The sequence below is a fragment of the Lathamus discolor genome, chromosome Z (assembly GCF_037157495.1).
Source record: "Lathamus discolor isolate bLatDis1 chromosome Z, bLatDis1.hap1, whole genome shotgun sequence".
In the NCBI taxonomy this organism is placed as follows: Eukaryota; Metazoa; Chordata; class Aves; order Psittaciformes; family Psittacidae; genus Lathamus; species Lathamus discolor.
In genome coordinates this window covers 29,103,156-29,130,989 of record NC_088909.1, presented here as the reverse complement: position 1 = coordinate 29,130,989, position 27,834 = coordinate 29,103,156, and the positions used below count along the sequence as shown (strand labels likewise).

At 43.0% G+C, this 27,834-nt stretch overlaps 1 protein-coding gene across 6 annotated transcripts in view; it reads right to left on the bottom strand.

Moving 5' to 3' along the window:
• ARB2A (ARB2 cotranscriptional regulator A) overlaps positions 1 to 27,834 on the bottom strand; it is a 298,119-nt gene that overhangs the window by 118,593 nt on the left and 151,692 nt on the right. For 5 of the 6 annotated variants that reach the window (XM_065662654.1, XM_065662653.1, XM_065662657.1 and 2 more), the window contains one exon: positions 438 to 557. The exons of the other annotated variant lie outside the window; for it this stretch is intronic. In XM_065662654.1, the coding sequence (XP_065518726.1) occupies positions 438 to 557 (120 nt within the window). The remainder of the gene's footprint in view (positions 1 to 437; positions 558 to 27,834) is intronic. 6 annotated transcript variants of the gene reach the window in all.

Here is a 27,834-nt window from a genome sequence, read left to right as displayed (position 1 = left end):
CTTTGTGGAAAAACTACAAAATTGGGTAAAACTCCCAAATTTCCACTCATGTTCAATCTACATGCAAAAAGGTGCGTTTGTCAATGTGACTTTACTTTAAAACTATCTTTTTATGTTCTTCACCTCCGGTCTTTCTGCCCTGGAGCAGAAACTCATTGAGTGCTGCCTTTTGGCACCCAGCCTGGACAAGGAGGATCCAATGCGTTTTGTTTTCCTTTTGTCTTTCAGGTTCATGAACACTTGGGACCTTATTGTCTAACCGAAAACCAGAGAAAAACACAGTGGCCTTCCAGTTGCAAAGAAATCCTCACAGATCTGCATCTGACCACTGGTTCAGAATTGTTCCTAAGTGGCTGCTTTCAAGATGGTGACCACTAAGAATTTAGGAAATCTATGAAAGACTTCAGGAAAGTAGGCAATGGAGAAGTCACACTTACCAGCTCTACAAAGGCAAGTCCACCGTAACTGTGAGCAACAAAAAACACATTCTCTGCAGCTGACTGGGAAATGAAATGGTCCCAAACATAAATTGCATGTTCTTCGGGAGATCCATTATCCTGCAGAAAGAAATTATGTTTCTGACAATTACCTTTTAAAAACTGGCAATTCTGCCTAAAAGCAATGTGTTTCTATATGTTAAAATGTTTTGTTAAAACAAACCTCAAATGAATATACTCCCGTGTCAAAAAAAGAACAGATTAATTTGTCTAAATAAATTTAAGATTGTAATTTAAAGGCAGTAAAATTGTTGTTTTATTGCAGCTTATTTTAATAAATACAAGAAAAATTATGCATCTGCAAAATTTTGTCTAAATACCATGATGGCAATTCAGCTAAACAGAGGCATTCAAAGAAATTATGAGCCACTGCTCTGATTTTCATTCTTTTGACAACTCTTTGCCAACTGTTCACTGATGGTTTGTTTAAAGTAGTTAAGCCTTGGTCTTATAAAGCAAATAAAGCAAGTAGGAACAATATAAATATAATTTCAGTCTTTAGATTTTTTTTCAGATAATGGGCCAATAGAAATCTGCCAAACATTAAAATTATGGTGTATGCATCTTTCAAATGCTACTTTTTTGCAACTGCAGTCTACGAGACATTGCACGGATAAAACACTTCTTGACTGCCTACACATTAGCTATTATTTTTGAGTCTCTGTCAGTTATGGGTTTGCTTTTTCCTACTACTGAACAAGAATTTGTGAGTGCCAGTCAGCCTAACAGTCACTGAAGGTGCTGGAGTGATTTGCACTGATTTTGGTGTACACTTCTCAAACACAGGGGTTGCACACTCCTAACTGTAGCTTAGAGGCTCTCAGAAAGCCCAGTACCCCTCTATATTTTGCTTATTTCTCAGGTTGTCCATGTCGTAACTACAAATCTGTCTAGTTTCAAGTGACAAGAGTAAGATGCTCTGCTAGCTCCTCTGCCCCACCAGGATTTTACACCTCCAGGACAACACTGCATGCACTTTCCAGGCTCTTCTGTGCCACAGAGAGCTGATCAATCAAGGTCATGTTTTCTAAGATCTGCATCCCTTTTCCTGCTCGACCAACAACTTCACACCCCTAGGTGACTCAGGTGCAGACTGTAAAAGCCTCGTTTCCTTGGGGAAAGTGAAGCACAAACCAGCAAAAGCCACTGGCAATCAGAAAATGCTAATTACATAGTGTGAATTACCGTAACTCTACCAAGAATGTTGAAGTGATTTAGGTCTTAGTTCCATCCTGCAACTCAGTTTTGGGAATTTAAGCTGTTACGAGTGTCTAAAATCAATGGGAAGACAGACAACGAAATAATGTGGTGGATTTAGGCTATTACTTCAATTGTCATGCCCAGTTTAAGACTGAGATGGCTATGAATCCTCATGGATCTGGACTCAAAGCTTTTAAAACAATTATGTGGTTTTATATCTTTTCTCTCTAAGGTAGCAGTGATTAAAACATATTTATCAAGTTTGCCAAAAGCACTGAAGGTATTCTTCGTAATCATGGACAGATTCTGCTCTTGACTATGACAGAGCATAGTTTCAGCTAACTATGTACCAAATTACTGTAAACCACCTCAACATGAGACAAGGCTTATTTTCTTTAAACCCTGTTCTAAAATTTGATTGTAGACATAGGTAAGGGAGGTGAGGAGAGAGGAAAGTTTTTAAAAAGGAATTTCATAAAGAAAATATGATTGACATTCCAGTTATTAAGGTAAAGCTGAAGGGTAACTTGAACTGGAGTTTCCTATTGAAAAGTGATGCACTTTAATTATGGTAAGTATGGAAAAGGCACATTAAAGCCCTGGCAGAATTTTTAAATGACTAGTCTACCTAAAAGATTTAGTTAAATATGCAGGTGATACTTGTTTTTAAATAACAGTGTTATCATTAACTCTCTTAACAGCAATTTTTGTATAGGTTTAACACTCTGACAAAAAGCAGAGTTTGTTTCTAGTTAATATTGCTTTTTTGGATATTTTGTATTTATTATTCCAGTTGCTGCTGGGAAAAGCACACAATTTTAGGGTTTCCACAAGACTAAGACAGCAGCAAGAACAAACCAGAACCTCAGCCCAAAAAAGCTTCCACCAATTAAAGCATAACCACTAGTCTAGTAAAACAAATCATTAATTGCACAGCTTCACAGTCCAGGACAAAGACTCAATAGGATTCTACAAAAGCAAGAAGAAATGAGCTAAAATGAGTTAGGTAAAGTCTGTAACTACAGCTTCCTTTGTTCCTTGTAAAGAAAAGCCACAAAAAGTCAGGATAAACTGTGCTGCCGTATGTACTCTGCAAAACCCTAAACAAGGTGAGAAACACACATATGTGTGAGAAGGAGGCTGGAGGAGTCGTGTATGTTTAGATGAAAAGCTCTTTCTTCAGAACATCTGCTTACTTTCTCCCCCATAACAAGCCCATATTTTAAACAACTCAGATGGAGAATAAACCAGCCCTGTGTCTGTACAAGAAACATCTGGCTGCAGGAGTGGGCACCACTGACTGCAGGGCACGGCTGGTCTCCTTAGGACTTTGAATTGTGCCGGGTCTATGAAGATTAACCTCCTCTGCCTGGCCTGGGTTAAATTATGAGGCAGGATGCCGCAGTTTCAGTATGAAAGGTGACAATTTCAGAGAGCTCTTGCTTTGCTTTTTACTGCAGATGAATAGAATGCACTTATATATTACCTTGCTAAGTTACTTGATAAAGCAGAGGCCTCTTGGTCATGCTTTACATAATCATCTATGTGGCTGTACAGAAAGGAATGGAGAAATCACGGTATGTGCTGCAGAAGGCAGCTGAGGCTAAATGCATTCTCATTTATAAAACAGATTGAGATGGAAAAGTGCGAGGAAAGCTGAACTTAAATTTTCAGCTGCTGAGAGTTGCTCATCTGTAACTGGTAATTCTATGTCTAAGTGTCTGATTCTTTGGAAGTGTGCATGTCATCCTTGTGGGTCTCCACCCTTTGAAAATTTCCTCTCTCCACCCCCCCCCAATATATAACTAGAAATAAAAACAAAATTAAGAACCATATTATATGAAAAGGCATCCCTCCATGTGATGCTTAACCAACGCAAAATATACTCAAACCAGACGCTTGTTGATTGCTGTAGATCAGGTACCTTGTGACTGGAGTCCTGCACTCCAGCTCCGTGGTGCCTGGGTGGGGAATGGAGAGGATGCTTCGAGCACAGGAGTTACAACCTCCACCTGCACTCCCATCATGTACAATCTTATGTGCCTCTGTTTTAAACAGAACACGAAGATTTACCCTTTAATTCACTATACATGAAGAGATGTCTTTTTCCTAATAACTACTGTATTTTAGTTCTTTTCACCCATAAAAATAGAATGAATAATACCTCATTTACCATCAGTGACTACCAATGCTACAGAAATTATCAGATATTTAACACCTGTCATACTGGCATGCAGCAAATCCCACTGAAGATTGCCTTGGAGATAAAGGTGGTTAAAATCATTTAACGCAAGTATTGCTGATGAATTTTACATTGCTGGTGTTATAGTTATTCCTCTTCCTGAATGCCAGAGGAGGCACACATTTCTGGATCCTGCAAAAAAAGGAGCATCTGTAAAAGTAATATAGAATATTACTATATAAGCACTATATAAGAATCTAAGTAGCAAGATATTATGTTCAGGTTTAGTTAATGACAGGTGAATGGGGCTAATAAAAAAGATGCTCTAGCCACATGGACATATTCCTTTGGAATGAGAAACAACCACCAAGCACTTGCAAATAGAATAAAATTTTATTATTTCATGTGGTACAGATGAGCATTCACAAATACTGGTTTAAGAACAGATTCCTTTATTCTAGTGATAAAAGGCTTCTTTTTTTTTCCTGTCAATATGTTTTAAACACTATCTCTTAACCATGTATAAAGAATTCACACTTCTAAAAAAGAATTATGATTGCTCAGAAAATGATCATAAATGGTTAATATGGACCTTTTCAATATCAAAAGCTTAATCAAACTGTTTAATAGTATAGTCTGTGAAAATAGTATGAGAAGGATTAATAAATTCATGTTTCTCATATATATGAAGCAATTTAATACACTAGGGCTAAAGCCTTTCCTACAGCTGTTTGAAGCAGCATCTTGTGGTAGCGAAGACGTTGCCGTTTGCCTATGTGCATGGCCTCAACTCAAGTCCTGGCACAGGTTAGGGACATCCTGGGCTGCTCCAGCCAAGAGCAGCCGGGCCCTATTTTACGAGGACCTTAGACCATGAATTACAGTCCATGACTATATTGTTTCAAGGTCTGTGTATTTGCATAATTGTATATAATGTCCACATAGTTATATAATTTGCATAACTGTAGCTATAAAACTCTGCTCCTCATCTGGTTTCAAAAAGTGTCCTTTGAGAAAGCTGTCTTGCAGGTACAAATATATCTCTGCAATAGTTTTTAAGTCCCTGAAAAAACAAAATGATTTTGGGTAAATTCTTGGGCCATCCTGTGTGCAAAAAAGTGGAGGAAGAGACCACAGACTTTGGTCTGTCATTATTTCCAGTATTGCTGGTGCTAAGAGTTGAAAGGTATGCAACATTTTAATGGCTGGAGCCATTAGGAATAGGCAGATAAGCAGCATGCACACAGTGAATATGGTATTATGTTCTGTTGCATTCAAAAAACCAGGTTGAATTTACTAATGTAATATCACAGTCATTAATTGTTAAATACCAAGCTGAAGTGATGCAGCAACTGAAGCCTTATCAACTATGCCAGATTCTAACACCTAGACATTGCAAGGTCTGCAGTTATGATGGACTACCTGAGTTGATAACACATGGAATTATCTAAACAACATTTGCATATTTGTGTAATTATTTCCTAAGGTTAATTAGCTCCTGCAAAGCAGCTTGCCCTTTGAGACTGCTTACTGTGACAGGTTCACATATTTCCCATTTCAATGCCAAATTTTACTCTTTTTTTCTTTTTCTTTTTTTTTTTTTTTTAATTATTTTTTATTTTTTTTTAAGAAGTAACCTGTTGCTGGAAAGTTACAGATGGGGCAAGAGCTGGAAGCCTTGAACCACTTCACTGAGGCAGAGCAACTCAGATCCCAGGTTAAATTTCTAATTCATCAAAACTCAAAAAAATCAAATCAGGAAAATCAAATTAGCTTTAAGCTCCAGTGACAGCTCTCTCCCTTTGCTTTTTTAAATCAAGGAGTTGGAATCACATTTTTTCTTTGCGACAAGTGAAAAGTGAAATGCATACAAATAGGGAAATATGCCACGCAACTGAATAGCTTTTTAACAATTTACTTGGAGGTGGTTTCTATAATTACCACTTATCACAGCAAAACAATTTCTCCTTCTAGCTTGATGAGCTACTGTAAACAAGTATGGTACATGTGTTAAATACAGGAGAACAGAACTGTACACTAGCTGGGAGGCAGAGAAATGGAGAAGGCTCAGGTCTCCCATCTGCAGACCTTCCCTGGAGACATTAAATCCTCCCTCAAACCTTCCGAAAAATCATCAAATTAAAATTGATACATAACAATATAAAAATATCACCTAGAAGTAGCAGTCTGCCACCAAAAAAAATCCATAGAGTTTTCAGTGGCAACTGGCTAACACTGGTATTTTCCATGCAATAAAGGATATATTTTTCTGTACAGAAAATTCTGTTCTATTAAAAGAAAATCGTATGTTTGAAGGTCTGAAATGAACAGCAAAGGGATACAGCTTGTTTCCTGCTGGTATAAAGTTCTTCATTATCATAACCTGACTCAAGCCAGCATCACATTTGCAGCACTCTTAGGTAATGGACACAGTAAAAATTAAATGGATTTCACTGGAAATTTTTTACGAAGCAACACTTTCAAAAGCAAGTTAACATATGTATGTATACATATGTATGCATGTGTATATAGAAACCAGAAGGCATGTTGAAGACAAATGCGGAAGATTTTAATTCATGCTCCTGCCATGGCATGATCTGTGATGCTCTGGCCTAATTAGGTATCCAGTAAGTCAGGAGGAACTCTGCCACCTGCTTTAATACCAGCGTAGCTCAAAACAGCTTTTCAGTCCTTTGGAGAACCCAACAGCCCAGTGATTGGTACTTGGGCTTTGCCACCACAGCTCTGGTGTCTTCCTCACGTCCTTCCATCACTGCACTCCCTTCACATTCCCTCATTTCACAACCGTTTTCCAACAGCTGCCTTCTCTTCCCCTCCCCACAAGAGAATCCTTACAAGTATGAAATGATGCTCATCACCCACTGCATTTTCCTCACTCCTTTTGCAGGTATCTGAGACAAAAACTGTGTCAATATGGAGGGACATAATGAGACCACATGATGGCTTATTATCACCAGGGCAGCTTCAAAACCTCTGCAGGTCAATGTCCAAGACACTCTGAAGGCAAAAAAGCTGGAACAGAAGCCAAAAACCCCAGCCAGAATGTGATTTCTTTTTCTTTTTCTTTTTTTTTTCCCTTCTAAAGACAGCAACTATGGTACTATAACCAGAGAAGAGAAGGAAAGTAAGTCAAGGTAGAAACAGGAAAGGCATGGAAGCAAAGATCTCATCTTAACATTTTTCTGTAGCATGAGTAGCTGAAAACAAGACTTCAAATTGTCTAGCTTAGGCCATTTAACAAGATTTGATCTTTAATGGAGAAATTCCAGTGTATGGGGAAGCACCCCATTTACCTTAAATTTATATTTACCATTTTAGTGACAGTTGAAGAACCCTTCCACAGATATTTCTTAAATGTTTCCTACTCCATCCTGAGAGGTGACCCCAGAAGGCAGTAGGACATTTTATTAACAGCAGGAATGGTGCCTCTGCTCTACTTTCTGAAATGGGTAACTAATATGTATGCTACTAATGAATAACTAGTCTGTATGCTACACAGATAGATGGAAGTAGACACACATGAAGTGTCTACATGAAGTTGGCTCTTGCCAGTAACTGTATTTTCAGGAAGGGTGGCAATGGATTACCTGGGATGAGTACTGCCCTTTGAAACAAGTCAAAAGGTGGGTGCAGAGAAGAGCAGATGAGATGGCAACATCCAGATCACCTCGGCAGCAAAGCAGCCATGATTTGGGGAGAAGACAAGGGAACAAAAGTGACAGTGGAGGCAAATTTATACCAAACCTTAAGCCTGATAATATGCACCTGAAATTCAGTTTAGCAGGTCGTGCCAGGAGTGCTGGGAAGTAAGGATAATGGAGAATGAGCAGCAGGCCAAGGGAGTTATTTTAGGTGCTGCATCCTGAGTTGAGTGAGAGACAACTTCAGAGAAAAAAAGAGATAAAATCATCAACAACTGAAGCTTTGGCTTTGAAAGTTTGAATGGAGGACACATTTTCCTTCTATGGGCTCTGTATGGATTTTATTTGCATACTTTACTGCATTAAAACAACAAAACCCAGCAGCATTTGATCAGCTGTGTAGGTGGCAGAGCGGGTTCATGGTCACCAATGTCTGGTGTGGCTCTATGGAAACATAGAGCATTGAATCTGCAAAGGTTCAACATTAAAATGATGTAAATGCATTATTGGTAAGTGATGTTATTTTATTCAACAACTGCGTTCATATGTATTCAGAATCAGTCACACTGTACTTTTCCTTACTTATGACCTTAGCAAGGGATTAAACCAAGAGTCTTTGCATGTAATAACATCAACCTCTTCTACTTATCTCCAGAAATTACTGGGGAAATAAAAAAGACTGTATTATCATCTTAAGGGCACTTTCTGAGATGGTGACGAGATATACGCTGTGGCAGTAAGGTAGCAGATACTTTCGAGATAGGAGCGACCAGGTATCACAATAGCTAACTCTGGTCATTTGTGGAGTTGCAGATGTAAGTAGCATAGCCAAGGTTGTTATTATTTGGAACATGCCTTTGGAAAGCAGTATGGTAAAGCAACTTAAAGTTGCGTTTTTCATATTGCACATCTCAGACTTATTCCCAGAGCTATTTAAGGTGATTCTGAGTAGATGGAAACATTCCCAATACTGTTTATGATGCCTTAGTAATAAAGATGCAGTGCGCGTAGAGTCAGCAGCAGAAAGGAAGACCAGAACTCTTACATATCATTGTTAAATACATGTCATATCAAGTTAGAGAGTAGTCCTACCACCAAAACTCCCAACAATTTATCAGGAAAGTAAGCAGTCTTCTACAGACATGCTAAATGAACATGTACTACATGAGATGTATAATATCCAGCATATCTAATAGCCAAGTAAAAGAGGTAAAACAAAAATGCATTGGGCAGACTGAGACAGCATCAGTGCAAAGGGGATGAAGAGCTGGCTGTGGGAGGAAGCAGTGATGCCCATGCTTTGCTACAGCATGACTGCTGAGATTAGGTTTAAAATTACAGGTTTTAGCTAATGCAAGACTGACAACGTCTATCCGGGTTCATTACGTTTTGTGTTTTGGCTCCTCCCTGGGAGCCCTGTTCTCCCCAGCTCCCACCACAATTACCATCCAAGACGACTTCAGATCCTGCCCTATTTTTCCCTTTTCAGATGCAAGCTAGGCTTTCCCTGGTGATGGTGATCAGGAAATAAAATTCAGAGCTATGCTATATATATGTGGGAACAGAGGGAGCTTGGATCCTAACCTCCTCTGGGGCAGCAGGAGGGAGTTACTTTTCCCTTTTATATCCAGTTTTATTGCACACAAGAGAAAAAACAAAGCAAATCCAAGCCAGAAGAGTTTTCCCAGCTAAGCCCTCCACTAACACAGCTCCCCACCAATAACCTAGAGCTACTCCTGAATTAAAAAACCCCTCAAACCTCCTTCCGAAATTCTCCAACCACCTCTGCTCGGTGAGGAACAAGATGACTATGTGTCCTTGGTTCAGCAGTAGCAGTCAGTTTTCTCCTTCTTAGCAGCTGGTGCAGTGCAATGTTTTCATTTCTTGGCCTGGGAACAGTGCTGATAAGGCCGATGTTTTCAGTTGCTGCTCAAATGTTTGGTCTGACCAAGGACTTTCTGAGCCTCATGCTCTGCCAGGGAGGAGGGGAAGCTGGGAGGAAGCAGAGACAGGACACCTGACCCAAACTAGCCAAAGGGGTATTCCATACCACAGCACGTCATGCCCAGGATGTTACGGGGAGTTACCCGGAAGGGCTGGGACTGCAGGGTGGGACGAGGTATCGGTCAGTGCTGGGCTGGGGGGAGTGGGGCGAGTTATCGGTTGGCTGGTGCTGAGGTGTTGTATTCTTTTCCCTTGTTATTTCCTTTATCATTGTTATTATTGGTGGTAGCAGTAGTGATTTGTGTTATACCTTAGTTAGTTAGTTACTGGGCTGTTCTTATCTCAACCTGTGGGAGTTGCATTCTTTCAATTCTCCTTCCCATCCCTCCAGGAGCAGGGGGAGGGCAAGAAAGTGGGGTGGTGTGAGTGGACGAGCTGTGTGGATCGGTTTAAACCACGACAGTTCTTTTTGGTGCCCAACGTGGGGCATGAAGGGTTGAGATAACGACAGAGATGATTGGATTAATAGTCGTCACAATGCTGATTTATTGGCTCTCAAAGTTGTTCCTCTTGCTCTCAGAGTTTCAGAATGCTGTACATCACTCGCAGCCGGTATTTGCTGTGTTAGTGTTTATCAAGTGTGGGGCCTGGGCTAAGGTTCTTGTTTCACTGTGCTTTATGGCAAAGACTTGTAATACGGGTGGGCTCCGGCAGCAGAGAGGCACCGTGGCCGTGGCCTTGTCCCTGGCCGTCCCGCTGCTCTTCACCGCCCTGGCCCGTGTCCTCGCCTCCGTCCTCGTGAGGCTGCGGGGAGCCGAGAGGGAGGGACGCGGGGAGCCGAGGGGGAGCGGCCCCGGGAGCCGGCGGCGGCCGAAGCGGCCCGGGAGAGCGGCCCCGGGGACGAGGCGGCGGCGGGAGCGGGGCCGGAGGCCGGGAAGGAGGCGGCTGCTGGGCAGCGGGAGGAGGCGGCCGAGGAGCCGAGCCCCGCGGAGGAGCCGAGCCCCGCGGAGGAGCCGAGCCCCGCGGAGGAGCCGAGCCCCGCGGAGGAGCCCAGCCCCGCGGAGGAACCCAGCCCCGCGGCGGAGCTGAGCCCAGCCCCGCGGCAGCCGAGAGCATCCCCCAGAAGCCACCCACCGAGCCCCAGGAGGATGCAGGAGTCCATGCAGCATTTCCCAGCAAGGCAGAGGAGGAAGAGCTGCACTCAGGGAAAGAGAAGCTGGTGGTGGGAGAGCCGGCAAGCACGGCAGCTGCACCAGCCCCAGGGACAAGTACAGCAGCACCGTTTGAGAGTTCTGAAGGGTTTGAATGGCCTTTGGGTACCCTTGGGACCTGCCTGCTGATTGTGATGGGGATCAGCATGTTGGCACACACACAGAGTGTGCTCTACCCATGGCCATTTTGTCTGATCTCAGAAGTTAAGCAGAGTAAGGTTTGCTTCGTGTCTGGGGTTAGACAACAATATGGGAGGACCAAGAGATCTTCCCCAAGGCTGGACAGTCCTGAGTGGCAGGGTGTGTGGGACAGTATGAGTGAGTATCTGGTCCACTGGACCCCTCCAGTGCTTTGGAAGCGTCGGAGATTGAGGGCAGCTCTATGGAGTCCCCAGCAACAAGCTGCAGAAACTGCTGAAGGGGACAGTGAATTATTTTGAGCCCAGTGGGCCCATGACACTTCAGGCCATCAGGGCAGAGATGCAACATAGAGATGGACTCATGATCGAGGGGTGAACTTGGCAATGGACACTGTTGACCAGGTTATTAATGAGTGTGAACACTGCACACAGCCTCTCCTGCTCTGAGAGACTGTTACAAGAGATGGAGCCTGACATCAAGGACCAGATGGACTCAGCAGCTTCATAGGGACTGGTCCATGAACTAAGATAAGAGTGCACTGAGATAAGAGTGATGGTATATTGAAAATGTGGGATCTGAGCATGACGTGAATGGTATGGAATAAGGGGTGGATACTGTCCTGGGTTCAGCAGTAGCAGTCAGTTTTCTCCTTCTTAGCAGCTGGTGCAGTGCTATGTTTTCAGTTTTTGGCCTGGGAACAGTGTTGATAAGGCTGATGTTTTCAGTTGCTGCTCAAATGTTTGGTCTGACCAAGGACTTTCTGAGTCTCATGCTCTGCCAGGGAGGAGGGGAAGCAGGGAGGAAGCAGCGACAGGACACCTGACACAAACTAGCCAAAGAGGTATTCCATACCACAGCACGTCATGCTCAGGATGTAATGGAGAGTTACCCGGAAGGGCTGGGACTGCAGGGTTGGATGAGGTATCAGTCGGTGCTCGGCTGGGGGGAGTGGGGCGAGTTATCGGTTGGCTGGTGCTGTATTCTCTTCCCTTGTTATTTCCTTTAGCATTATTATTATTGGTGGTAGCAGTAGTGGTTTGTGTTATACCTTAGTTACTAAACTGTTCTTATCTCAACCCGTGGGAGTTGCATTCTTTTGATTCTCCTTCCCATCCCTCCAGGAGTGGGGGGAGGGCAAGAAAGTGGGGTGGTGTGAGTGGACGAGCTGTGTGGATTGGTTTAAACCACGACACTATGAAAATCAAAACCCTCTTTCCACCCTTCCAGCCACGGGACCTGCCTCCAAGCCCTCATTTGTAATATTTTAACAGGTGAACAATGGCCTGAAACCACTGAATGAAGTTATCAGTGCCCACAGAAATTCTTCTGGGAGGTGCCACTGGTTTCAGCTGCATTAATGTGTTGCTGACCCAACACTGAATTTTGGTTTTGGCAAGGGCATTTTGTCGCCGGATGCCTTCAGAGCACTGCCATGCTAGTAACCATGCAGATGTTACCAGAATATACACGTGTTTTTAAAAGGCTCGTGTTGCAAGTGGAATTACTTAGATTTGCATTTGAACTGAAAGTCGAGCACAGCTAGTTTGGCTGCAGATACATGTGAAAACAAACCAATGAAAGCAGCAACAGTTACCCACATTATTCAATCAGTGATAACTCCATGAAGCAAACACTCATTTTAATCGTGTGGTAAATGATTTCTGCTGCGAGGTTGCTGTGTTTGAATGCCCTGACTATTTTACAGAATCATAGAATCCCAGACTGATCTGGATTGGAAGGGACATTAAAGCTCATCCAGTTCCAAACCCTCTGCCATGGGTTTGGAACAGGGACATGCTGTTCAAGGCCCCACTCAACCCAGCCTTGAACCCTGCCAGGGATGGTGCAGCCACAGCTTCTCTGGGCAACCTGTGCCAGTGCCTCAGCTCCCTCACAGGGAAGAACTTCTGCCTAAAAGCTCATCTCAGTCTCCCCTCTGTCAGGTTAAAGCCATTCTCCCTTGTCCTGTCCCTACAGGCCCTTGTCTAAAGCCCCTCTCCAGGTTTCTTGTCAGTCTTCTGAACTGAAAGGGACTTTGTAACTTGGTTTGCGGTTTATAAAGTAAACCCAGAACTCAGGCAAAATTAATTAAGTCTCAAATGTTATTATAGCATCATTTCCCTGGTTAAAGTCTCTGCTTGTCAGCCAGGGTAAGACAACTTTTGTCAGGCTGGTGTTGCAGTCTGGATTTCCCTATCATTACTTCTGTTGGAGTCTGGCATCTCCTGTCATCACCACCCAGCCATCTTCTGGTAGAGTGCAGGAAAGCAGACAGAAAATAAGAAAAATTCAGGCAAAATCAATGTCTCAGTGGCTCTTAATGAACATCTCCAGCAAAAGCATGGGTGTTGGTATTCTAAATGACTGGTTGTTTTTTTTTTCTTAGTGGCCGATTGCTCCTTACTGGGATGGAAAGCAAACAGTTGAAAGCTTTCCTTCAAAACAGATCTTATCCCTGAATATTTGCAGTATTCTTTTTTGTTTTTCTTTTTTTAAAATATTGTTTCTGAGTTGACCAAGGCTGTAGGAATCACATAATCTAATTATTTTGTTATTAAGACAAGAATGTAAATAAACACAAATATGACATTCATCTGGTTTAGTCTGGGGATAAGAACTCACCGAGAAGAAAGAGGTGCAGGAGAAGACAATAGGAGGAAGGAGGGAAATGAATCAATGAAAGTTTTACTTTAGAAGAAAAATTACTGATTTCCTTTTTTCGTCTCTGACAGACTTTTGGATTATTGTATTTTTGATACTTTTACCCCTGTCCATATAAGTTGCAGGGTTCTAGGTGAAAGAGGCCTGAACTTGAAGTAGCATCTTCTGGCAAACAGGTTCGAAATCCTGCATGGGGAAACTCATCAGACCAGAGATGCAGTAACAGGTCTTCAGGTCACTCTTGCTTCCACAGTTGTACCACTGATACTGACAAACACCTGTGCATTTCACATGAAAATCCACACGATGCCACGATGCCCCAAGCATGGTTTCCAGTAACCTCTGCAGATAGACTTACATACTCAAATTTAACTAACAACCACAGCAGTTTCGCCAAAGAGACTACAATTGGTCAAAATCCGTAAAGAGTGGGGCAGTTGCATTTTAGTACAGTACTACAGGTATATAATCTCTACATTTGCATGCATCTTTTTCATGTCTCCTCATACGTTTTTCTTTCCAAACTACTTAATCTCAGGGATCAAGATGCTGCCCACAACATATTTCTGCCTAAAGCAGCAAACATCACCAAAGACAGGCTTTTGTGTGATCAAACTATGGGAACAAAACAGCATTTCTTCAACAAACCATCAGGTTGTATCTTTGCAGCTGTCTTTCATCCCAGCCATGTTTCTGGCAATTAACAGCTTAATTGTGGGGGCAAGTAAATAAAAATGAACACAATACTTTTACAAAAAGAATTATGTTCGCAAGAAACAAAGAGAGACGATGCCATTTGTTTAAAATATTACATGCATTTTTCTGAACACAAAAATTTTTTTTGAAATGAATGCATCTGAAACATTTCAATAACTCCTAATGGAAGTCATGCAGAAGTGTTACTTCTCGATTTCCTAAAGTACTTAAAGCTATTTTACTTTCCAGTTCTTTCAATCTGTTTATATGTTGTAATGAGAAACAGACAATTTTTTTTAACCATGCTATTGCAAGAAAAATAGCATTTTGGCCAAGAAAAATGAAGATTTCCCCACCACAGGAAACAATGAATCTAACAAACTTCAACACATTTAAGTAAAACAACAACTTAGTATTTTCATTAACAGCTATGGTTTCAGAACAAAGCTCAGCTGTAAGGTCTCTGTTACAGAGTTTGTATCTCTTATGAGTTAAACTAAATAGAATGGCTTTGCCCTGTATTTTTCCTCCTGATATCTCTCTCTATTTATTACATACACTCAAGAACAATTATTTAAGTGAAAGAAAGATTTAACAGGCTCAAAGCTATTTGATTTCTCCTAATAAAGAGTGTTCAGTACTTTAAGTAAACTGATACCTTATTTATTTAATGTACAGCTATAAAGATTTGCTGAAGTGCCTTAATATTTAGAGTACTATAGTTAATTGTATTTGAAGTAACTGCCATTACGTTATAAAATAATTATTCAAACAGATGCCAAACACAATCTGACATTCAGATTTGTGCTTTCTTCTGGTTCTCACTTCAATAATGTGAAGTTGAACATTAGGCCACTCAAGCCTTAATTCTGCTTCTCAGTCTTCCTGCCCAGACCCACCTATGTTAATTTTGTTTCACAATAGTGCAAGATAGCAAATTATCCTTGATCCTGATGAGTCGCTAAACAATCTCAGGACTTGCTTGTTCTACCTCTTGCTTGAACCCTGCAACTCCCTCACACTGACCATTTTATTGAAATAGGCTCTTTTCCACTCAAATTAGAGAGGGCGTTGGCGCTGTGGTGTGCTGCCGCCACCGGAGATCATTAGACATCAGATCATTAGCAATTTTCTTCTAATGCAGTATAATTTTTTAACTACTCAAAACATTCAACTGCATAACAGACAGCTTGGCTGTATTTTAAATTAGCACAAATGCTAAAGCCAGGAAATGTAATTCTCAGGATAACTGGAACAAAAGGTTCAGAGAAAAAGAATTCTTATATACCATAAGATTATCACGACTAGACTGTCACACTTGTGACCTTGCTGGCGTCTAGCTAATCTGACAATATTTGGCAGAGCATTGTTTCAAATCAATAACTAATTAACAAAGTACAAAAGAAGTTGTACTGTTTTTGAGGCTCCTTGTTAAAAATGGCTTTTGGTTGCACATGGGCAGAAAGGTCACTTTTATGACATCTTCATGAGTCTTTCAACATCTTGCTGCTGTCAGATTAAATTACTTTTAGCAATTAATTGTCATAAGTTAAAACAGAAGCACATTTGTTACAGCAGGTTGTCATAATGACATGGTGAGCAGTTGTTTTGATATGAATTTCTTCCACTGACCCTCTATCATATCTTAATTTTTTTGGTTGACCTAACTGGAAAATTGGAAGCAATCTTCTAACTCAGGCAGCGCAGGCCAAACACTGGGGGTCTTACTGAGATTATAGACTGAACAAAAATGTAAGAGAAATTCCAGAGATAACTGAAGATCTTGAGAATAATATGCATCATCTACAGAGTAGGTAACATATGATGTCCATGCCAGTGGGTGGGATAAGAAAAATAAACCCTCAAAACCCCACATGGGTGTAGCTTTTGTTACTGTTATAAACGGTCCTTGATACCATTTTAATCCTTTAGTATCCAGCACCACTTATTTGATGTGTTTTAGGACAAGGACTGAATGGATTCAACATCTGCAACCTTAACCTATTTAAACTGCTACTTAGTTTTCGAGGCTTGGACTTGTGCTTCAATTAAAAATAATTTTACACTTTAAGTTCCTTTTGTTGAACTTCTCTGTATCATGATGCACACATATTGTCCATCTTACAGATTAGTCCTCCAGCATTTCTTGTCAAAGTTTGTATAAGTTTCCTATGAAATGTTATATCAGGATTAAAATAGACAACAATATCAACTTACTAAGCCTCCTTGAAAAAGAATCCAGCTTGTTCCTCAACAATGGTGCAAAGCCAATAAAATTTATCAGAAAAAGATGGAAGCATTATTAATTGAGCGGTTCTTCCTGCTTAGTATCTGAGGTCTTCTGTCTGTGAGGTTTGTTACCTCTTGCTATTTGAGAGAGTGGCAAAAGTAAGATGTACAGTGCATCCATGGGGTGTAGTCAGCAATGTGCTCATTAAGGTACACCACAGAAATGTTAATAGAGACCTTAAGGAAAAAAGTGCAAGAGAATAATATAAGGCCCAGTGTTGGGTTTGCATGGCAAGGTTTTGGTAGTGGGGTGCTATTGGGTGACTTCTGTGAGAAGCTGCTAGAAGCTTCCCCCATGTCAAGTGCAGCCAGCCCTAAGACAGACATACAGCTGACCAAGGCCGAGCTCATCAGCAACAGTGGCAGTGCCCCTGGGATAACACATTTACAAAGGGTGAAAAACCGTGTGTGCAACTGCAGCAGGAGAGGGGAGCAAGAATGTGTGACAGCAGCAGCTCTTCAGACCCTAAGGTCAGTGAGAAAGGAGGTGCTCCAGGTGCCAGAGCAGAGACTGATTCCCCATGCAGCCCGTGGTGCAGACCATGGTGAGGCAGGCTGTTCCTCCAGTCCGTGGTGGAGCAGATATCCATCTGCAACCTAGGGAGGACCATGGCGGAGGAGATATCCATCTGGAGAAGATATCTCACACTGGAGCAGGGGAAAACAGTGAGAAGGAAGAAGCGGCAGAGACAGCGTGTGAGGAACTGACGACAATCCCTATTTCCCGTTCCTCTGCACCACTGGAGGGGAGAAGGTGGGGAATGTGGGAATGAAGTTGAGCCCAGGAAGAAGGGAGGGGTGAGGGAAGGTGTTTTAAGATTGTTTTGAATTCTCATTATCCTACTGCATTGTCAATTGGCAATAAATGAAAATAATTTCCCTGAGGCACGTCTGTTTTGCCCATGACAGTAATAGCTGGCTGATCTCTTTGTCCTCACCTCAACCCACAAGCCTTTTGTTGTATTTTCTCTCCCCTACCCAGTTGAGAAGGGGAAAGGGCAGCTGGGTGGGCACCTGACAGCCAGCCAAGGTCAACCCACTACATCCCCATATTGCCATGAAATAGTGCTTGATGATGGAAGTGCAAATAAGCAGGAAAAGAGGAGGACTGACTCAGTCCTGCACTGGGGAAGAGATTGTGCAGAATAATGGACCTGGGCAACTGCAGGATCTGTCCTTAATAGTGGCGGCACAAAAGCTGTAACCCCAAGAATGGTCTTGTCCTGGATGTCCCATAGAAGCTGATAAACCAGATCTTCAAGCTAACTGAGACTTTGGAAGAGCTCTCATAGCTCCTATGGTCAACAACAGTTGAACACTGTTTAACAATCCACGTTTGACTTATTTTGCCATTTTTGTAGTTCAGCTCTGTTGGGGCAAATGTTTCTATATTTTAAATCTGAAATCTTTTTTAGTAATAAAACTGACAGTGAGTAGTAAGAATTGACAGTTGCCAGCTACCACATGTCCTGCAAGTTGCCAAACTGCAATTACATTCACTGTGCCCGATATCCCAGTACAACACTGAAGTACCCAAACCTGCCTGTACATGAAGCAGCACGGATTAGTTTTGGTGTCTTCATGAGCAGACTTCTTCCAATGAACAGCATTCACAGAACACTTGACAGGACCATCTTAAATAATTCATAACCCTTATGAACATGGGCATGGGTTTAAGAAATGAAATCAGGGGCTTGTCCCAGGGCTTCAAGACAACCTATAGTTAATGAATGCACTGGCCTTCAGCTGAGACATAGATTCAGGTCTCACTTTAAGATTAACAATGTAGAGAAAATCTCCTAACAAGCGGTTATGCACAGGCTTAATTAAACATGTGCTAACTAATGCTTTCATAAAGTTGCAGCCTTTTTAGTTCTGCCATGTCTACCCTCTTTTAAAAAGACACTTGGCAAATAATCAATTTGAAGGTCGCAGAGTGTTTTCTCCTCTTCCCAAAACTCAGGAACTGCTTTGTAGCTTAAAATGAAACTTTGTGGACTGAAACTAACAATGTAGATGAAAGCCTTTTTTGGTGAAGAAATAACAAAGGAGGAGTAGTAAGGACGCAGACAGTACTTGTATCCTTCCCATTATTCAAAAATGGGCATGCCAGGAATATCTGGAGAACATCTGTGAAAAAACTGCTGCTGTATTGCTCTAAGGTTCTACAGCAAATTTAAGCAGATGATCTGGCATGAGGAATTTCTTGATTTCTGAAGAAATCATGAATGTCCTGCTTAACACGCCGATGTTAAAAATGAGAAGCAACACCACTGCCTGTCCAGAGAGGCTTATGTCTTTCAAGGTGCATTTCTGTAGCAATACTTACGTAAGACCACATGGTATTAACCATGCTAATACCTAGGTAGGCTTCCTGGCCCCTATCAACTGAGACTGCCCTTTGTAAGTGGATGACCAACCACGCCCTCAGTAGCACCAAATGCTGAAAGACAGGGAAATACGCCTTTTTCACAACATCCACAAAGCCTATCCATAACTTAAATACTTCTTTGAGGGCTGAAGTGGAAATGAGGAATGTAGAGTCATTGAACCACATCAGCTGGAGACCACCTCTGAAGGTTGCTAGTCCAACACCACACTAAAAGCAGTGTCATCCAGGACTGGTCACAAGTGCTATGCCTAATACTTGCAATTAAAAGCAAAATGAGCAAGCTCTGTACTTCCAGCAGTGCAGATTCCCCAGTCTTTGCACCACATTCATTTGAGACAGAGTGACTTTCAATACAGCTCAGAGAGGTCTTGGGTGACCACCACTGCAGACATGAAATAATTTCCAGTATTTCCATGTCATAAGCTTTTCTTTCCAACTTTTGTATGCTCTGTGGACCCCTGACAGAACTGAGGCAACGGTCACCTTTTGCAACTGCAGTCCGTTTTTGCTGAGTCTAGAAGACCTGATTTTTGCTTGGTCACTTTATCTTTGGGTAAAAATAGGCATACTACATAGTGTTGCTAGAAAATCATGTCATCACAGGATCTCAAACTGGTTTGGGTTGGATGGGACATTAAAGCTCATCCAGTTCCAATCCCTGCCATGGGCAGGGACACCTTCCACTAGACCAGGTTGCTCCAAGCCCCATCCAACCTGGCCTTGAACACTGCCAGGGATGGGGCAGCCACAGCTTCTCTGGGCAACCTGTGCCAGGGCCTCAGCACCCTCTCAGGTGCCTAAGATCTCATCTCAATCTCCCCTCTGCAAGTTTAAAGCCGGTCCTGTTGTTCTGTCCCTACAGGCCCTTTTCAAAAGCCCTTCTCCATCTTTCTTGTCAGCCCCTTTAGGCACTGGAAGGTTATGGTCATTTACCATAAATGTAACAGAATTAACAACAATACCTGAACTTCTGCTCCAGTGATGATACTGCCTGGTGCTCATCAAGATAAAAATCCACTTAAGTATCAGCCAAATTCTATCAGTCAGCTGGGGTTGTTCAAAAAAGAAGGGGAAATGGTGAAAGAACATAATGAACAAACAGGCAAGAGCAGCAGAAAGGTATTTACAAGTGGACTCCATGACCAAATCAGATGCTGTTATTTTAAGAACTGTTGCAGCAAAAACTCACTTGTCCACTTAAGGCAGGGCCTTAAAGAGCACACAGTGCCTGAAAGTCTGACATATCTCAACAAGGAGGATTTCACACACTGCAAAGGTCTCCACTGGTAAGGGATTTCAGAATAAACAACAGCCATTAAACACAAGCCTACCCTTTTCTGGCAGCCAGTGCAAAGGACGAAAATGAATAACATGATCCTATCATCAAATATATTTATTAATTTTTTAAGCAACAGGAAAAGAGGAATACCCAGAGACTCAGCGAGGTGTACTGCAAGGTGGCATGTGTGAGAGCAGTTACTTATCAAAGGATAAGATCTCAAAGTTAATTGCAGAATCTAGAAATCTTTCAAAACTGCTTACTCAGCCTAAGCTTTGCTAAATTTCTTTCATTACTTAGTTCACTAACTTCAAAATAATTCCTCGGCAAACAAGATCCCTAAAAGAAATAAATCTCTGTCTTCTTAATGTGTCCATGCAATTAAGGCTTCTGTTTGCACAGGTGACTGTGACACATTAAGTGATAATGTCAATTGCTTACTTTTCTAGGGTATAGGCTGAACTTGAAATCAGGTTATTTAGTTACATGGCAGGTGGAAAAGGTAGGGGATAGGAATGAAGAACCATGCTGGAAAGAAACACCAGCCCCAAAGAAACAGCACATTGCAGATGCTTATGGAGTACTAGGCGTATTGTACGAATTAACTACATGTTAAGTTTTTTGCTGTGCTATATGACTGTATGTACTGATTAAACCTTTGCTTTTGGTAGAAAGGAAACCTTCCAGTCTTATGTATCCCATCATAGAATCATAGAATAGTTAGGGTTGGAAAAGACCTTAAGATCATCCAGTTACAAACCCACTGCCACAGGCAGGGATACCTGACACTAAACCATGTTACCCAAGGCTCTGTTCAACCCAGCCTTGAACACCGCCAGGGATGAAGCATTCACAACTTCCCTGGGCAACCTGTGCCAGTGACTCACCACCCTTACAGTAAAGAACTTCCTCCTCATATCTAATCTAAACTTCCCCTGTTTAACTCATTACCCCTTGTCCTGTCACTACAGTCCCTAATGAAAAGTCTCTCCCCAGCATCCTCACAGGCCCCCTTCAGATACTGGAAGGCTGCTATGAGGTCCCCATGCAACCTTCTCTTCTCCAGGCTGAACAGCCACAACTTTCTCAGCCTGTCTTCATACGGGAGGTGCTCCAGTCCCCTGATCATCCTCGTGGCTCTCCTCTGGACTTGTTCCAACAGTTCCATGTCCTTTTTACGTTGAGGACACCAGAACTGCACACAATACTCCAGGTGAGGTCTCACAAGAGCAGAGTAGAGGGGCAGGATCACCTCCTTCAACCTGCTAGTCACGCTCCTTTTGATGCAGCCCAGTATACGGCTGGCTTTCTGGGCTGCGAGTGCATATTGCTGGCTCATGTTACATTCCTCACTGACCAACACCCCCAAGTCCTTCTCCTTGGGCTGCTCTGAATCTCTTCTCTGCCCAACCTGTAGCTGTGCCTGGGATTGCTCTGACCTAGGTGTAGGACCTTGCACTTGTCATGGTTAAACTTCATAAGGCTGGCATCAGCCCACATCACAAGTGTGTCAAGGTCCTTCTGGATGGCATTCCTTCCCTCCAGCGTTATCAACTGAACCACACAGCTTGGTGTCATCGGCAAACTTGCTGAGAGCACACTCAATCCCACTGTCCATGTGACTGACAAAGATGTTGAACAAGACCGGTCCCAACACCGATCCCTGAGGGACACCACTTGTTACTGGTCTCCAACTGGACATTGAGCTGTTGACTGCAACACTTCGTGTGCGGCCATCCAGCCAGTTCTTCTCTACTGAGTAGTCCACCTATCCAAGTGATGTCTCTCCAATTTAGAGAGAAGGATGTCGTGCGGGACAGTGTCGAACACTTTGAACAAGTCCAGGTACATGACATCAACTGCTCTGCCCCTGTCCATCAGTTCTGCAGCCCCATCATACAAGGCCACCAAATTGGTCAGGCAGGATTTCCCCTTAGTGAAGCCATGCTGGCTGCCTCCAACCATCTTGTTGTTTTTCATATGCCTTAGCATGTGTCGTGTTTTAAACCCAGCCTGTCACTCAGAAACCACACAGCTGTTCGCTCACTCCCCCGCCTTCCTCCCCGCTCCACTCCCGAGGGACGGGGAGGAGAATCGAAAGAATTTAACTCCCACGGGTTAAGATAAGAACAGTAACTAAGGTATAACACAAACCACTACTGCTACCACCAATAATAATAATGATAAGGGAAATAACAAGGGAAGAGAATACAAGCGCTCAACACCCGCCGGCTGATACCCAGCCAGACCAAGCAGTGATCTATCCCTTCCAGGTAACTGCCCCCAGTTTATATACTGAGCATGACGTGCTCTGGTATGGAATACTTCTTCGGTTAGTTTGGGTCAGGTGTCCTGTCTCTGCTTCCTCCCGGCTTCCCCTCCTCACTGGCAGAGCATGAGACTCACAAAGTCCTTGGTCAGAGTAAACATTACTGAGCAGTAACTAGAAACATCGGTGTTATCAGCGGTGTTCCCAGGCCGAAAGTAAAAACCACAGCACTGCACCAGCTACTAAGAAGGAGAAAATGACTGCTGCTGCTGAACCCAGGACAGTATCCACCTCTTATTCCATACCATTCATGTCATGCTCAGATCCCACATTTTCAATATACCATCCTGCTTACCTCACATATATACATCCACAGAGGAGAGAGAGAGAGAGAGAGAGAGAGATCATTCCTTAGTCCATGGACCAATCCCTACAAAGCTGCTGAGTCCATCCATGATGTCGGGCTCCATCCCGAGTCTATCCAGTCCATGATGTCGGGCTCCATCCCTTGTAACAGTCTATCCTGGGTTCAGCAGTAGCAGTCATTTTTTCTCTTCCCTTCTTATTTCCCTTATCATTATTATCATTGGTGGTAGCAGTAGTGGTTTGTGTTATACCTTAGTTACTGGACTGCTCTTATCAATCTGGACTGATTCTCCTCCCCAACCCTCTGGGAGCGGGGGGACGAAGGGAGGTGAGTGAGAGAGCGACTGCATGATTTATGGCTGAGCTTAAATCACGACAGTTCTTTTAGGCGCTCAACGTGAGGCACAAAGGGTTGAGATAACGACAGATCTGACCAGAGTGTATTTGTGAAAAGCATTCATTGTTTCGGATTAATAGTCACAGAGTGTGTTCTACCCACGACCATTTTGTCTGATCTCGAAAGTTAAGCAGAGTTGGGTTCGGGTCTTGTCTAGGGTTAGACAACAATATAGGAGGACCAAGAGGTTCTCCCCAAGGCTGGACAGTCATGAATGGCAGGGTGTATGGGACAGTATGAGCGAGTATCTAGTCCACTGGGCCACTCCAGTGCTTTGGAAGCGTCAGGGATGGAAGGCAGCTGTATGTAGTCCCCAACAACAAGCTGCAGAAACTGCTGAAGGGGAGGGTGAATTATTTTGAGCCTGGAGGGCCCATGACACTTCCGGCCATCAGGGCAGAGATGCAACATAGAGATGGACTCATGATCGAGGGGTGAACTTGGCAATGGACACTGTTGACCAGGTTATTCACTAGTGTGATCACTACACAAAGCCTCTCCTGCTCTGAAAGACAGGAGACGGAGCCTGACATCATGGACCGGATGGACTCAGGAGCTTTATAGGCATTGGTCCATCCAGTGTGTGTGTGTGTGCATGTATATATATGCATATATATGAGTGATAGTATATTGAAAATGTGGGATCTGAGCATGACGTGAATGGTATGGAATAAGGGGTGGATACTGTCCTGGGTTCAGCAGCAGCAGTCATTTTTTCTCCTTCTTAGTAGCTGGTGCAGCACAGTGTATTTTGGCTTTCGGCCTGGGAACAGCGCTGATAACACTGATGTTTTTAGTTGCTGCTCAGTAATGTTTACTCTGACCAAGGACTTTGTGAGTCTCATGCTCTGCCAGTGAGGAGGGGCAGCCAGGAGGAAGCAGAGATAGGACACCTGACCCAAACTAGCCAAAGAGGTATTCCATACCACAGTACGTCATGCCCAGCATATAAACTGGGGGTAGTTACCCAGAAGGGCTGAATCACTACTCAGTCAGACTGGGTGTCAGTCAGCAGGTGTTGAGCGGTTGTATTCTCTTCCCTTGTTACTTCCCTTATCATTATTATCATTGGTGGTAGCAGTAGTGGTTTGTGTCATACCTTAGTTACTGGACTGTTCTTATCTTAACCCGTGGGAGTTGCATTCTTTCGATTCTCCTCCCCATCCCTCCGAGAGCTGGGGGAGGAAAGGTGGGGGAGTGAGTGAGCAGCTGGGTGGTTCTGATTTACCAGCTGGGCTTAGACCACAACAGTCATCCATTTTCCCCTTCTTGAAAATGGGGGTTATATTTCCCCTTTTCCAGTCCTTAGGAACTTCACCTGACTGCCATGATTTTTCAAATATGATGGACAGTGGCTCTCCAACTTCATTCACCAGGTCCTTCAGGACCTGTGGATGGATTTAGATAGGCGATCTATGTCAGAGCTCACTTCCTGCAGAGTCTGCAGGATGCTGAACACACACACACACACACACACACACACACACACACACACACAAACGTGTAGGTTTTGTGTGTTTTAGTGTAGGCAGTGCCTGAGTGCATAAACATGCACAGGCACTTTGTGTGTGTAAGGGGGAACTGCCCTGGAAAATTCACACTGCATTATATGTATAATAAGTGATCAAAATTTAAGTGACACCAGAGAATATGTGAGTTGTAAAGTAAGACATTTGGGAGACAGCAACTCTTCCACTCAGTCTTTAATTCAGTGGGGACACGACAAACCCAGATGCATGACTGGGACCTGTTGGAGAGGGTCCAGAAGAAGCCATAGGGATGCTGTGAGGGCTGGAGCAGCTCTGCTCTGGAGACAGGCTGAGAGAGCTGGGCTTGTTCAGCCTGGAGAGGGGAAGGCTCCTTAAGGGGAGACCTTAGAGCAGCTCCAGTGCCTTATAGGGGCTATGGGAAATCTGGAGAGGGACTTTGGACAAGGGCCTGTAGGGACAGGACAAGGGGAATGGCTTTAACCTGACAGAGGGGAGATTGAGATGAGCTCTTAGGCAGAAGTTCTTCCCTGTGAGGCTGGTGAGGCCCTGGCACAGGTTGCCCAGAGATGAACTCTTAGGCAGAAGTTCCTTCCTGTGAGGGTGGTGAGACCCTGGGACAGGTCACCCAGAGCAGCTGTGGCTGCCCCATCCCTGGCAGTGTTCAAGGCCAGGTTGGACAGGGCTTAGAACAACTTGGTCTAGCACAAAGTCTCCCTGCCTGTGGCAGGGGTTGGAACTGGATGGTCTTAAGGTCCCTTCCAACGCAAACCAGTCTGGGATTCTATGATTTCTGCTGATATTTTCAGAGGCACACAGGCTTAGCAACCAGGAGCAATATTTCATTAAAGAACTAAAAACCTGTCACTTTGCTGGGGGATACATGGCAAGTTATTTCAGCACATCCTGATAGTGAACTAAGGATCCCTCCTGCTATATGATCTAGCAGAAGAAAGGAACCATAGCCCCTGCAACCCTGGTGTGCAATCCCCGTAATCACACTGTTTGACAGTAATAGGAGTAATGTGGCTGTATTTGTTGAATGCTCCTAACCCACGGATATTTTCTCAGTCCAGGCTAAAAGTACCATACTAAAGGTTCCCAAACTGTTGCTTAAGAGCCCAGAAAAATTTAAGGCTCCTCAACACATACAACTCTTGGTAAATGCACCTCGCTATCACTTTATTCAGTAGTTTCTCTCTAAGCAGTGTTACCCATTGGGAAAACTAACTAAAATTAAAGTTTTAGTTGATAATAAAGAAAAATATACCTCATTGTGTATTACAAATTCACCCTTGCCAAGTACGGATCAAAAAATACAGAGGAAGAGAATGAGAATCAACTGCTAAATAACAAAGTGTGTAAGAGTGCAGCTGAACATCATGCAGCCCATTCAGAAGAGAAACCCTGCTACCGACACCACCCACTACAAAAGGCAAAAAGCACTTTTGATCTGTTTAGAATTCCATTTTAGCTAGGAAGAGAAGGATAAAACAAAGATTCAGTCAAGAGAGAACAGGATGATTTCTCAATATTTAGATGATTTCATGGCTGGGGATACTGTAAACCAGAAAATCTTGGGAAAGACTTCTGCCTGGACACTTTGAAGTTCAGGCTCTGAATCTGGTAGAAGGTGGTTCTTGGGCCATGCTGATCAGTTGTGGAGTTCACCAAGACATAGCAAGAATGGAGGTCATGACTCCGTTCTGAGAGCTCACAATAAGGCATATTTTTTTGCCTGTGCAGGGATGACAACGAGCTGATTAAAGACATAAAGCTTGTTCTCAAGATATACGTAATTCAAAGTAACATTGCACAATAAGTACATTTACAAAAAGTAAGGATTTTAGTTAGTAAAATCCTCCACTTGTAAGTATTCAAAATGTAACGCAGAATAAAAGGGCTGTAATAATTAATTTTTTGAGTTGTCAGCCACCTATGAATTGCAGGGCAAGGACTGACATTTTTTCTGGGCAGCTTATTCCACACTCCTCCATGCCACCAACTCCTCCATTATTTCTAGCCCCCTTGGCAGCTCTCACTGCTGCAGGCAGCCAAGCAGACTTCAAAGGAACTACCAGATTTATCTTAATCCCAAAGCTACATTTTTTTCTTCATATTTTTCCTGAATTTTCCGTAGCAGGTGAGTTGAAAACAACAACCTTGAACCCACTGTGCATCCTGTGCCCTGGTTCCCTGCCTGCTGACATTCATTTACTAGAGCTCCACAAATGTTTTCCTGACCTTCATGCATAGTTGTGCGGTCCTCATATCCTCCTACCTAAATCAAATAAATACTTCTTGAGGAGTCGAGCAGGGTGGCATGAGCGGTCCCCACAGAAATGGGTTATTCTGCAACAGAATCATTAATCTTAAGATGACTATATATATTTACTGCAGAAATTAATTTTCATCATCTCTATGAAGGCTTTTATGTCTGACTTGTCCCCAAAGAAAAAAAACATGTAAAGAATCTACAAGGCGTATGAGCCCCTGCTAATTTTCTTCTGATGGTTTTCCCAAACACGCTGAAATCTAACATCAAAACGTGCAACTGCTTGCAGTAGGTTAGAGGATATTATCCTTATTTGGGTATCAGCTAAAAGAATATTACCCTTTGATTCCGTTAGATAAATTATAAAGGATACTTGCAGAGAGCAATCTGTACTGGCAGGAGGATGGACCAGAAGACCTGTGAGGTCTTTTCAGTCCTTCACTGCAATCACTCTGCAATCAAAGGCAGGCAGTATCTGAGTACAAGAAGTTTGAATAATTTTATTCACCTTTGCCTTCAACAAGTATGCCTGCTTTCTGCTGAGCTATTTCCTTTAACATTAGCTAACTGGCCAGGTTTATCAAGCCTGAATCCCATTTGAAAGGAAAGAGGACTCATCTGACCTGTGAGAGACAGTCTTTTTTAGCACCGCAGGAGCACCACACAGCTCGTGGTGGGAGGAGAGATGCAAGCTGGTTCTTTCTTTTGGAAACTCTCACGGCTTACCTCACATTTTAGGAGCCGGACTGAACAATGCACATTTTGTTGGCATCGCGTAATGAATGTTTGAAAGACACCAAAGCTAGATGGCCTCAATTTATTCTTTTTCTTTGATTAAACCATACTTGTGAAATGCAGAACAAAGAGAGGGTATGGCAGAAAGAAG